The 14,642-nt window shown below is 37.4% G+C and overlaps 1 protein-coding gene across 4 annotated transcripts in view; it reads right to left on the minus strand.

Moving 5' to 3' along the window:
* Nucleotides 1–14,642, minus strand: part of prkcz (protein kinase C, zeta) — a 96,581-nt gene that overhangs the window by 58,701 nt on the left and 23,238 nt on the right. The window contains exon 1 of one of the 4 annotated variants that reach the window (XM_052564095.1): nt 2,792–3,340. The exons of the other annotated variants lie outside the window; for them this stretch is intronic. Within the exon in view, the coding sequence (XP_052420055.1) occupies nt 2,792–2,828 (37 nt within the window). The 5' untranslated portion in view covers nt 2,829–3,340. Of the gene's footprint in view, nt 1–2,791; nt 3,341–14,642 lie in introns of those variants that run through there. 4 annotated transcript variants of the gene reach the window in all.

Consider the following 14,642-nt stretch of genomic DNA (forward strand, 5'->3'; position numbering starts at 1 on the left):
GAGTGTGTGGGTTTAGCTGGACCAAGACCAAACACACACACACGCGCGCACACACACACACACGGCTTCACTGTAGACACTCAGTGAGTCAAGCCTTGAAGAACATTATATCAAATGGCACCTACACAACATATTTGCATAAACATAATACAGTATATTTGACTCATGCTGCATATTTGCGCAGACCAACACATTATAGCATAAATAAAAAATAAAAAGACATGAGATAAACTACAGAACAGATCAAAACTATTCAGAATGTAACTGGGAAAATGCTAACTATAGTTAAACCCCACTTAAATAAGTCTTTCCCTGACACTTATTTGAACTTTTGGGAAATGCTTTATGAAATGCTTTATGAAATGCTTGTAGGATGTAGACGGTTATCTTGTGTCTGTGTGTCAGACCAGACGTGAGTCCAAAATATGTAGGCTAAATAGACTTCAGTTACTGCCTAGCTTATATTTCACCTTATGGGGGAACATCTCTCTTCAGAGACACTTTTTGTGACTCCTGAAATTTTTGTTGATGGAAAAATCACATCAGAGTGGTAGCCTTTGCTTCATTCAAGCCCATCAGAGTTATCCGGGATGAAATGGCAGAGCTTATGCATGAACTGAACACATATTCTTCATCAGTAATGAGCTTTTGGCTCCTCGGGATGTTTTTAAAACTTTAAAATACCCCATTCAGAGCTTCAAAGGATTAGAATGTCACTGTTCCCCAAAAGTGAGTCTTGTGTCGTCACTGTTGAGATAACCCTGAGACTGTGCCTGCTGCCACGTGCGCTACATTGGTAAAATTCTAGTATTACATAACGAGTATAAATGTGAGGTTCGTATAATAAAGCAGTTTTAGGTAATCAAGCTAACAAAAAAGCTAAACTCTTGAGAAAACAACACTCCCATGAGACCTCACTGCTGAGTGTACACACAATATAGTCTTTGAAATGTTAAACAGACTCTACAAAAAAATAAGCGTGCAAACCTGGAACTAATTCTACATATATTTATGTTATGCCAGAGATTTCACACATGTCGCCTTCAAAAAACATTATGAACTTGACCTTGACCTTGTTGTAGTGCATGAATTTTCCTGTACTACAAATGTGTTGTAAATAACACCTCAAATCAAGTTCCTGACTGATTTTATATTTCAAATAAATTCTGTTCTATTAAACTTTCTTTTCAAAGGATCCTGAAAAAAAAGTTATCACGGTTTCCTAAAAAATATTAAGGGATAGATTGCAAAAATTAAACCTTGTCATTATTTTCTCACTCTCACATTGTTCCACCTGCATGAGTTTCTTTTACAAAAGGGTTATTTTGTAGAATGTTAATAACCAAACTAGTTAGCCACTGACTTTCATAGTAGGGAAGTCAATGGCTACCAGCACCTGCTTACCAACATTCTTCAAAATATCTTTATTTTGTGAAAAGAAAAAAAAAGGTTTGGAAAAATGTTACATTTTGGGTGGGAAGCAAAATTGAACATTATATTTGAAGAGCTTTGTTTTGCTTGTACATGTTATCTAGAACAAAACTGCAGACAGACACATAAAATTACAGCTTTTATGACCAAGCAGAAGCCTCAGTCAATTTTGTGCACTGTCAGACTGAACACCAAATTTTCAGATCATTTTTAAACCACTGGCATTTGAACACTTTAGCAACCGCAACCACCCTAGCATTGCATTGTCACTGTTTACAAGGGCAAACCAACTGTGGTTAAGTGCTGCATTCAAGAGCATAATGGTGATGGCTTATGGTTTTCTAATTACTAACTATGAGCTTTAACCACTATACAGAGCTTTAACCACTTTTCTAAACACAATGCGCAAAGCTTCCAGCACACACTATCTGTCAGCATCATTTTGCTTTGAAACAGAAACGGACAGCACACAGAGCCCTGAGGAACTGTTATTGAGCTATGTGCTAAAAATAGACACCAAATCCATAAATAGCCATTTTAACACAAAGGAACTCACTCTCAAATGGTGCAAAGGAGGACACATTACAGTACTACATGTCAATAAGTCACTACATGTCAATACTGTTTCGGATTACATAGAATTTGGTGATAAATAAAGGTAAACTCAACCAGAAACCCTTATTGAACTCGCATAGCAGGAAGAAAAGCTAAATGTTTGATGCATTTAGTAGATCCCATCAACCTGATTGAAAGATCAAAGACCTGAAATTACAAAAACCCATGTAGAAAGAGTGTCACTGTTAAAGGTCTGTTACATCAGTGAAAGCAGACCATGAGCTAACTGAAAACTCTCTGTAAAGAGGACAGTTAAATAAAGGACCAAATGAGAGAGAGAGAGAGAGAGAGAGAGAGAGAGAGAGAGACATGGATAGAGGACCTAGAGGGCAAGATAAGAATGAAAGAACCCTTTCATCTAATATACAGAACCATTACTGTACCAATAAAGGGATAGTTTACCCAAAATGGTGTTTCTTTCTGTAAACTAACCACCATTGCAATCCTTAAAGATTTTCAGCACAATACAGGTGAATGGCCATTAACAGTAATATTCACCAATCATATAATTGAAAAAAAAGAGAAGCTTAGACATTCTAAACATCTCCTTTAGTGTTTCACACTGAAACGACATGAAGTAGAACTGTAATTTTTCACTGAACTATCCCTTTAAGGAACAAAATCCATTATATAAAACAAAACATTGCAATTATTTCCCATCTCTTTAGCCATTCTGTCTTATTTCTTCATCCATTTGATCTTTTCATCCTATTTTTCTGTCTCTGGGTATGGTGTACAACAGTACCTTTCACTCGCAGATAGAACAGTAGTGTTAGCAGCATCCCTATATGGGCTGGTGGTGCCTGGATCCACTTCACTGTCCCCGTTCCATTCTTCCTGCCATGCCACTGGAGCTCAGCCCTTGCTTCTGGTCCCCACTGACTCGTTCCCACTCCCGCTCAGTAGCAAACCATCACATACCCCTCTGTCTCCCTCTGTCTGCATGCACACACATCTGAAAAGCACAGCGGAACTGAGCATGCTCAGTTTAGCTCTAATGGATGTTTAAAGGATTTTTCCTTTTTTTTTTTTTACTTGTTCCAGTTCTGTTTTCTTTCTCTTCTTGTTTCATGAGGACCCCTGCAGGTTGATGCCCTCACTTGTAGACACTTGTTATAACATGCACCTGTCACAAGAGGGCAGAGCTTACTCTTTGGACCGCATTGGCCTGGTTCTCTGGCTCTGTGGGACTTGGTACTATTATTAAACCCTGTGCAGCAAGGAGGGTCAAGAAAGGAAGATTGTGCAGGTATAGTTATATTTTAGGAATCAGAAATTTACATATAGCAAAGATGAGAAATTATTCATTCAATACAAATAAATATTTATTGTGAATCAAATAGCAAATTATTTCTGAAGGACAATGTGACACTGAAGACTACAGTCTCTTAAGTCTCTCTTTCACCTGCTCTTTTATTCCCCTACAGAGCCTTGACTTCTCTCCTTGACTGGCTGGTTTTGCAATACTTTGGATGTTGTGAAAGCATTTGCCAAATACCACACCAATGAGAATGTCTCTCCCTTCCTCCATTTCTCTCTCCTCAGGATGGCTTTATCAGAGTCAGGCCCCACTCAGGAAACTCCGCTTATCTGAGGACTTTCACCTCCACTGCTGCTCCAGCTCAAACAGCAGACTTCAGCTTCACCACGCGACATTCCTGCATCCACTTCCTGTCCTTTCAGACGTTAGTTTATTGTCAGTTCAGTGAAGTTATTATTCTATTCCACGGTTTCTACTTTCTATAAAATGAAGACGCGACCTTGTATGCATGAGTCAGACATTTAATATGACAAATAGAAATGGCAAGAGTTTGACGCAGATTTGAAAACGATGCCAGGAATTTTGCCAATGAGAAATAGCACATTATGTCCAGTGCCGCCAGCCGTACTTCGTGTGCTGGAGCCAATGCATTTCAGTGTTGCCATCTGACAGCAAAATGATTTGCCAGTTCAACAGCACTGTGAAAAAAAAAAAAACTCAGCAGGACATCGTAAACTGTAACCTAAAGGCAAACTCGATACACAGCCATTAGGCCTTCAGTTCCGTTTATGTGCCTCACTACATGGAATCAACCTCTCCGGTCTGTCTAGTCATGAGCATGCGTATTTTCATGTAAATAAAGGGGTTAATGGAAGGTCTTGTGACTGGTATGTAGACAGACAGCAGCTAAGGGTTTGTACAGCTCTAATGGTTTTCCATTACGGCCCAGTGATGCATCACTGAAATGAAATTGAATGTGTGTGGATCAGTCATTGAGCAGATGAGCTCAAACATCATCTTGTGGTTAAAACAAACATGCATTTAAGCTATTCAAACAGTTATTCTCTCATTTAAAACAAGGCCAGGGAGCAAATACAGTACAAACATGTGGCCTAATGAATAATTAATTACTCAGCACATCAACTATTAAAATTGGCTTATTATTTATGCACCAATTCAGTGATCTTATTTCTGTAATGTTTAAATATTTAAAAAAATATATATATAGCACCACAAATAACCAGAATTAACAACCTCAAATTGGTAAAAATCTTTTTTAGTAAAATCTATTTGCATGTTTTAATTATAATATATAAAATATATTTGTAAAATATACAAATAATATCTGGTGCTGGACGATAAAGCCAAAAATACAGTCACAATGTTTTATATATATACACTGTATAATATCGATATTCATCATGATAATAAGTAACGGGGAAGCAAAAGCTTTCCAGATGTTTGTTAGACCTTGACAATGAACGCAAGCATAACTTGTTTGCTTCACAGTTAAACTCTACAGAGTAAGCTACCCATAAAATCCTTCTGTTTTATGATTTCTTACAAATGTATCATCAAAAAAGGTGTCTAATAATATAAATGATCAATATTTTAAAATGTAACCAAATTAAAATGTAACAATACAATTTGAAAAAAAACACTGCATTTTTATTCTTTGTCAAATAAGATGCTGCCCATCAGAGCTGGTTGGAACCCTCTTTTAGCAGTGGAAGTGTAATACTTAGTGGTTCAGAACAAAATCTTGAATGCTCAATATCATCACCGCTTGAAACAGTCAAAACACAAAGGATGATGATGATGATGATGTCACTGTCTTCCACATTTTCTCGCTCACAGTCACACTTCCTGTCTGAGTCCTGATAGCACAATCACTCTGAGCAGCCTGTCAGATGTATTTATCAAACACATGTGTCTGTGTAATCGAATCGTGATGCCTGACAAATGTTTCATGCTGGTTAAAATGAAGCAAATTGGACAGAGCCGGCATTGAAGAAAATGTGAAGCAAAATCTAACGTTCGCTTTGACGGGATGATCATCCAAAAGAACAAATTTTTCAATGGCTAATATTTTTGAGGTCATCTATATGCTAGTGTACAACTAAATGTTAACTAAAGTGACCTTTTTTAAAATGCAATCGCAAGCTAATTTGTAAAAAAAATTAAATACAGGAGGAACAAACCCTTCAATACGACCTGCTCAAACCAGTTTCAACAGGAAATACATTAACACAAAAAAGAACTTTTCTAAACAGGCCATTTTTATTGGCTATTTAAGAACCGGAGACACAAGAACTCTGTTTCTTTGTAGCTTTCCAGATAATCAAGCTCTGAAGACGTCAAATGTGTTGGTAGTGCACTGGAAGTGTTGTGCAATTTTTAGTCTTAGATTAATATTCATCTGGGCATATGAGGGAAAACATTATGTGCATGTTCAATATGTTTGATGCAGATGACCAGATGGTGTTTAGGAACTTCAAACTATCCGTTCACAAACACAAGATGACTGAAATATTCTCCTTTTATCCTGGGCACTCCTCCAAATTAAACAGTTTGAGGAGGGGGGAGGAGGTGGTCACTTTAAAAGCTTTTGCGAAGACATCCATCCTCAGACAGCAAGCCAATTAGCCAAGCCACCACTCAGAGGGAAAGAATTTCACACTGTGCTGTTTTACACAACTGACTGAGGTCATTTCGGCTAACTCAAGTCGAGGTCCGAGACATGTGAGATGGCCAAAAGTTCAGCCGGATTTAACATGAAGGCATAAAGAAAGAAAGGTCAGAGGTCAGCATCATACCTGTTTATATTCATATGCATCATTAGAATAGCATATTAACATATAATAAACCAAGAAATAATAACCTATAAATATTGGTTTATTATTAATAATATATTATTATTATTTCTGTAATTATATGAGCTGTATATTTTTCATCTTAAAATAAAATAAAAATAATGTCAAACTTATTTATAACAAATTAATTAAAAATGAAACCAATAAATAGTTTCTGTAAAAATAAATAGTTTCTGTAAAAATCTATAAATAAAGCATACATTTTAGAAACATCAAATAATGTGCAAAATTATTATTTTTAAAACTAGAAATGTACAAAATTATCAATTTAAATACTTTACATTTTTAAGCTTTTAATTCTATGATATTTATGAAATATGTTTATTTATATTTTACTTTATAAATATATATATATATAAATATATTAATAAATGAATATATTAAATATATTAAAATGATCAATTATTATACATTATAAATTAAATAATAATTTATAAATTTTATTAAAATAAAAAACAAAAAATGGTTCAACATGGTCTTGAGGTTAGACATTGGCCTGGATCCAGGCCTCACGGGGTCTTAAAGGACCTAGTCTTATCTAATATTTTGCACTGTTCTAGGTCTCAGAGGGTCTATTTTTGGTTTGAGTCTGGTCTGTTTAACAATGATCATTTGCCATATTTCATGTTTTACACGTCACATGTAGAGTCAGTAAGATGAACCATTTTCCAGCCGCTGAGTGTCAGAAGGTCACACAAACACATTAACAGGCAGGCAGCAGGTCAGCTGTACCATCTGTGGATCAATGGTTACGTAAGTGAGCGTAAGCTCGGAGAAACAGAGGAAAAAGAAGGAATGGAATGATGCGATGATGTCACGGAACATGAGAGAGCCTGGCAGTCTCTTCGGTTATGACATCATCATATAGGCAATATGATGGGGTTCAACTGGATTTTAAAAGAAAATGGCTTTTATCTGCGGCAGAGAGAGAAAAAAGGACACTTTTAAAGGATCGTTTTAACAAGAGATGCCGGATGTGCAGAGGAAGGGTGGTGGAACAGTTTGTGTCAGTGCTTTAAAAAAAGAGGATTAACTGTAGGGCAACACCCACCAGAGACTGAGGCAATATAAAATACAGAGCAATGCATTATGGGAGATTACGGACACACCGCACGCTCACTTAACTTTTACTTGCGACTTCAACACAGCATAAAGTCAAGAAAGCTGATGTCAGCCATTCAGGCAGAGTAATCCTACAGAGATTACAGATCCCCCTGAAATCTTTAAATATCCTACTGCGGACGCTAATCCAGAGGTTCGGTTCTCTGACATGAAAAAAGAAAGCTGACATGCCGATCTTTAAAGAGCGTTATGCAACCACAATTATGATACTTGCTTTATTTATTTTTATTCTCAAACATAACAAACAAAAAGCCTATCTAGAGTATGAGGAAATTTCGACTGTAAATACTTTATTTGTAATCTGACTACAGCACACTGTCCTGTGAATTAACAATGGCTTCTATCACCATTGTGGATTTCATCATGTGAAACACTGGGACAGAAAGGTTTTTTTGTCTCTTTGCAGATCAGATCAATCACTGGTACTAACCTTTCCTGGAGAATCTGAAGCTTTTGGGGTCTTTGCTCATATATAACACTTAACTACAGAAATCCATTACTAATTCTACAACAGCACAAAATTGTCATATAAAAATCCAATTTTTTAAACAAGGTGGGAGCTTGAAACTCCACAGTAAATATGATTCCTACAGTACAGTGAACCTGCTCACACATAGTGAGAGTAAATAATAAGGGAGAAGGAAGCTGCGATGCAAAACCAGGCTATTTGCTTCTGGAAACGTTTTAGACCTAATACCTCTGAAGCCATTTTGTTCTATTCGTTATTCATTGTCTAGCTTGCAACTAGCAACTAGCGCTTGCTAAAATAATTTGTGGTTTCAATTAAGAATTTAATGAAATATGAGCAAAAGGAAATTACTAAATAGTGGTGAGGCCAGAGAAAAAGTTAGAGGGCAAGTAAACATCTATAAACTACTGACCCAGGTGGTTTTCCTTGTTTGTTTTGTTGCTTTGGATCAAAGCATCTGCTAATTGATTAAATGAAAATGTATTCTATTCTATTCATTCGTTTCTTATAGGGGGTCAAATATTGCTATGATTGCTCATCAGTCTTTTTGTTTATTTGCACATTTCCATTGAGAGCTACTGAATATGGATTGGAGAGCTCATGGTGGTGTGTTGCTCTGAGCGGTGATGAACGCACTGTCTGCTCCTCAGGAGAACGCTCCGTATTTACACACTCAGACAATGACAACATAATAACTGAGGCGCTCTGCTCTCTTACCAAACATCTCTCTCATATTCACCCTTTTCTCTTTTCTAGCCTCAGCTCATGCCAATTTCACCGTCCATCTCAGACACCTTACCTTCTTGACTCCTTCCCGTCCAAAACTAAAGTCGGCTGCCCATCATTCCGATTGCAAAATTGTGTCTTCCAGTAACATACTTAATATCCTGCCATGTATCATTTCAGAGAGAAACTCGTTAGGACATCAGTGGCTTGGGTGGAAAGAAAAAAAGGAAAACAAAACATGTATTCATGCTTTCCCATTTTAAATTCAGGGTCAACCCACCAAACACACTTTTTCAGAAAATCCTTACAGTCGCTAAACATGAAAATCCGTTGTGTGTGTGCTTCCTTGCTGTGCAACATCTCTATAGGACATTGTGTATTCAAGGTCAGCAGCGGTGTAAAGGGACAGGGGACTAATAGATTCACTTACAGAACCAATCCTGAGATGGCCACATCAATATGAAGGCAAAAAATTAATCAGTGCCAAATAATCAGCAATCCAGTAGCTTCACCCAATATGAAATCGTCTCTACAGAGAATAGCAGATCAAACCTGTTAATGTTTAGTTCATAAGAATGAAGGGACATAAACATGCGGCCTGCAGGCTCTGAATTTAGTCTCATTCCTAAAGCTACTTAGCTACTTCTAGACATGTTATTGAATCTTAAATGGCAAAAGAAACTATGTAGTGAGTAACGAATGCAGCCTCAGTAGCGTAATGTTAAAAACTGGCAGAAAAATATACAATTTAAATGACTTTCTAGGAATTTATAGCAAAACCATGATCTGAGCTTCAGCTGTGAGCCTGATGACCTTATCCAGACCTTGTAAACACGTGGTAAACACAGATGCTATACATTAACAACACATATGGCACACAGACAGTACATGCTGTGCTCATTAGCGATGACCCACCTACACTGCATGACAGAGGCAGACAACTTTAAAGAAGATCATAAATCTTGTTAGTAGGTGAGATCTTCTTAATGAGTTTACTTTCTCATATAGCCTTTTGTTTAAGAGTAAACAAGGGTCGCATGGTTTGTTCCTGGTACACGCAGTATGCTGCAATAGCTGTTAATGAATTATTTAGAAATGCCAGGTACACTTCATGCAAATGTCTTACAAATACTGTACTTGTAGTTAAAACTGTCCAGCAGTGTACTGACTGAGCAACGTTATCCCACAGATCCATTTTCATTTGTAGGCTCAGGAATTGGATTATGATCCAATAAACTCTCCAAAGGTCAACAGACGGCCAATATGGGATGAAATAATAATGCATCCTCCAGAAAGGAGGTCAGTAGGACTTTCTGGACAGATTTGTGTTAAATAATAGATGAATAAATGAATGAATAAAAGCTTTCACGTAGGACTGAGCTGATGAGCTGAGGAATCTTACTGGCTGAGTGGTGCCAAGCAGAAACATCATTGGCTGTAGTCCTATGATGCGTGTTGCCAGTGGTTGGAGGACAGAGCTGACTTTACTATACTGAACAAATCATAAATTGACATTGGAGTGGAAACAAAGACAGACTACAGCGTGATTAATGTATAGTACACTTATAGAGAGCCATAGTGAGATATTAACTTGGAATCGTTTTACAAATCCTAACCATTATGTCAAAAACATGAAATAGCTTTGTAACAGAACAAAATGGCAAAATTCACAAGTCTTTCATAATTTCTTTGAAATCACTTCAAAGCTACTTCATAATCACATATTCTTGTTATTTCTATTATTTAAGCTAAATGATGGTTTAAAAATGGTCCACCATTTTTAAGACAGAAAACATCAACAGGAAGCTAAGCTGTGTCATCATAATTACTGCATACAGTACCTGTACACTAATTACAAGACAAAAATTACCACTGCAACCATCAAATCATCATGCTAAGTAAATTGCTTTTGAGCAAGCATAATTTGACATCATTTTTAAAGCCAGTTTGAATGGAAACCAACAAAATATGTTATTTGGTCAGCACCAATATAGCCTTGCACTGCGCCTAGTTCGAATCCCAACTTCAGGACCTTTCCGATCCCTTCCCCCACTTTTTCTCTTATCTCTTAACTGTCTTTATCATCAAAGTAAAAAAAATAAAAAAAAGTTAAAATTTTCAGTAAATGCAAAAATATTCTCACTAAATTAATTTTAACAATTTTTCATATCCAAAATTCTGGAGAGAAGGAGGGATAGCGAGAGAAAGAGAGAGAGAGAGAGAGAGAGAGAGAGGCCTATCACAATTCAATATGCAAATTTAACATTGACAATCTCTGGCAGTTTGATATTAAATGTCATTCAGTCAGTAAGAGATTTCACTACTTAAAAATTTCTTTAAAAAAACAACAGAGTATATAAAAATAGCTTGCAAGAAGTACACTAATTCAAATTTATAACTACTACAAGATATAAACAAGCCCCATTCTACAGAAATGAGTGTTAGGCTTAGAAAAGTCCCATGCATTCAACTGAACATGAGTAAAGATGCATGTTAACAAACCTCACTGCTGAGTACCACTGAGAGTGTGATGTGGGTGGATAAGTGAAGTCACCTCTTTCTCTCCTTTTCTCTCTGGTGGGCGAAGGAGAAAATAGTGGCAATGCACTTGTTGATTTTTTAAGCAGTTCTGGACATTTCCAACATCCAAGATTCAGATCCCTAATGTACCTCTGTGCCCGTCGCCTTCAAAATCAACAACACATTAGGAGGAATTCTTGGGACGCCCATCCTTGGTTTAGAAATGTTTGAGGAAAGAAGATATAAGCAATTTGGTAACATTTTATTTTACTTTGAAAGTTTCACAACTATTCAGACTTCTATTTCAGTCCAAATCCTCCTACACAATAAGCCTCCAACATTCCTGAAATTAACCCTAAAGTTATCCACAATCTACAGTATTTGGGCCATATTATATCATAATCCAATGTACCACATTGGAATGACATCACAGCTCTCAGCTTAGCCAACATAAGGGTGCACTGTGACATTTATGCCATCCTTAACCTTTAATAACTGAATAAAAATACCTGGCACTGAGGGCCATTTAGACTTATAGATGCCCTAAATTATTTACATGGGGTTTAGTAAATAACATTTTGGCAAATGATATCTTAAAATAAATGTGCAACAATGATTCATAAGATAATACAGTTTTGTTATTCCAGAATATTATTTTTTTTGTTTTTACCTTCATGCACACACACACACACAAATTGCTGCACTGAGTGCTGACTCAAGCTACTTACAAATAATCTTATATGGGTCCTTTATAAATTAAGGAACTTACCCAACATTTAACATAAAGGCTTTACCAAACAAGTTATTAACTTAACTAAATTAAATCAACATTTGGTGTGACCACACTATGCGTTAAAAAAGGTTTTGTCATAGGTTTCAAATGTTTATTTCTTTTAATTTTGATGATTATAACGGATAACTAAGGAAAATCACAAATTCAGTATCTCGGAAAATTAGAATATTGTGAAAAGGTTCAATATTGAAGACACCTGGTGCCACACTCAAACCAGCTAATTAACTCAAAACACCTGCAAAGGCTTTTAAATGGTCTCTCAGTCTAATTCTGTAGGCTACACAATCATGGGGAAGACTGCTGACTTGACAGTTGTCCAAAAGATGACCACTGACACCTTGCACAAGGAGGGAAAAACACAAAAGGTCATTGCAAAAGAGGCTGGCTGTTCACAGAGCTCTGTGTCCAAGCACATTAATAGAGAGGAAAGGAAAGGAAAAGATGTGGTAGAAAAAGTGTACAAGCAATAGGGATAACCGCACCCTGGAGAGGATTGTGAAACAAAACCCATTAAAATCTCCCCTTGTGGGGGAGATTCACAAAGAGTGGACTGCAGCTGGAGTCAGTGCTTCAAGAGCCACTAAGCACAGACATATGCAAGACATGGCTTTCAGCTGTTGCATTCCATGTGTCAAGCCACTCTTGAACAACAGACAGCGTCAGAAGCGTCTAAAGACAAAAAAGACTGGACCGCTGCTGCGTGGACCAAAGTTATGTTCTCTGAAGTTATGTTCTTTTGCATTTCCATTGGAAATCAGGGTCCCATAGTCTAGAGGAAGAGAGGAGAGGCACACAATCCATGTTGCTTGCAGTCTAGTGTAAAGCTTCCACAGTCAGTTATGGTTTGGGGTGCCATGTCATCTGCTGGTCTTGGTCCACTGTGTTTTCTGAGGTCCAAGGTCAACACAGCCATATACCAGGAAGTTTTAGAGCACTTCATGCTTCCTGCTGCTGACCAACTTTATAGAGATGAAGATTTCATTTTCCAACAGGACTTGGTACCTGCACACAGTGCAAAAGCTACCAGTACCTGGTTTAAAGACCATGGTATCCCTGTTCTTAATTGGTAAGCAAACTCACCTGACCTTAACCCCATAGAAAATCTATGGGGTATTGTAAAGGGGAAGATACGACCCAACAATGCAGAAGAGCTGAAGGCCACTATAAGAGCAACCTGGGCTCTCATAACACCTGAGCAGTGCCACAGACTGATAAACTCCATGCCACGACACATACCTGCAGTAATTCAGGCAAAAGGAGCTCCAACGATTTTCCTTAGTTGTCAGTCATAATAATCAAAATTAAAAGAAATAAACATTTGAAATATATCAGTCTGTGTGTAATGAATGAATATAATATACAAGTTTCACTTTTTGAATGGAATTAGTGAAATAAATCAACTTTTTGATGATATTCTAATTATATGACCAGCACCTGTATATATAAATATATATGTGGTGAGCCGTTATCGGCGTTAACAGGACACTCTTATCGGGCGATAAAAAAAATATCCCTGTTAATCCATTCTTATTAAGTTGGGTTGTGAGTTTGGTCTATACTACACGAGCTATGATGACTTTCACCTTGATATTTTAGCGCGGATGTATACCTAGCCGAATTCCCTGTAGGGGGCGAGAACGAGTCTTTAAACCTGTGTTTATGCCTACTGTGAAATTACCATATCAAAAGTGACATGCTAGCATGGATGCAGCTAAGATGCCGCCGGGTTTGCTTCAGGGAAATTTTTTTAAAGAAGCTTCCCAATGGAAACCTCGACAAGACGCACGCCTGTTTCACACATATGTCTGCAGTGCGTATGCGTTACGTATGTGGTGCTGAAGCAGCACGGACTCATGCTCCTTGTGCTTTCAACACAGGACGTGTTTGCAGTCTGCTACTCGGTACGTGAACGATCGCTGCACTGCTGCAGACGCAACGCTCCTGGAATGCACTGACGGACCGCAACCGCGTGAACGCTGGAATCCGTTAACATGGGTGCGTAAAAAAAATACGCAATGCATACGCACTGCAGAAGGATTATATGTAAAACAGGCGTAAGGTTGTTTGCACCTTGTGCAATGTGGAATTATTTTACAGCTTTCTCAAAGACTCTGTGATGCATTTTGGAAACAGAAGATGAGCCTCTGGTCTAATGCACCACCTGGCTTGAGAAACCCGTCCATTATTTTATTTGGGTAGCACACACATTCTGAATGTCTTCGTCAGAATTCAAATGAGCCATTTTAATCTAGATTAATTCCAAGATTATATATATATATATATATATATATATATATATATATATATATATATATATATAAACCTTTGAACAGGATGAAGCTGTCCGAATTATTTTTTATTTTGAAGATACTTGCATGTTTCCCGGAACACAAATTAAGTACAATTTACATTGATCTTCAAATTCCAAAAGTTTTCACCCCTGTCTCTTAATGCATCATGTTTCCTTCTGAAGCATCAGTGAATGTTTGAACCTTTTTCAATAGTTGTGTTTGAGTCCCTCAATTGTCCTCAGTGTGAAAGGTGGATTTCAAAATCATAGCCACTGCTGGAAAGGGATCAAATATGCAAAAGATGCTGGAAAACTGAAGAATCTGCAGGATTTTTCTGAAGGACAGGGCTCAGTCTAACTGTTCAGAACAAACAAGGGACTCGTGAAGAACCATCACAAAACGGAAAGACAGTCGTGGATCATCCATGTAACCACACACAGTATTGAGAACCAAGGCTTCCCAAGCTTTTGCATGCCCCTGTATATATTCTGTAAGCAGAGGGAGAGCTTGTCAACACCTGGTGTTTCTCACTCTGACAGTC

The sequence above is a fragment of the Carassius gibelio genome, chromosome B8, assembly GCF_023724105.1.
Source record: "Carassius gibelio isolate Cgi1373 ecotype wild population from Czech Republic chromosome B8, carGib1.2-hapl.c, whole genome shotgun sequence".
In the NCBI taxonomy this organism is placed as follows: domain Eukaryota; kingdom Metazoa; phylum Chordata; class Actinopteri; order Cypriniformes; family Cyprinidae; genus Carassius; species Carassius gibelio.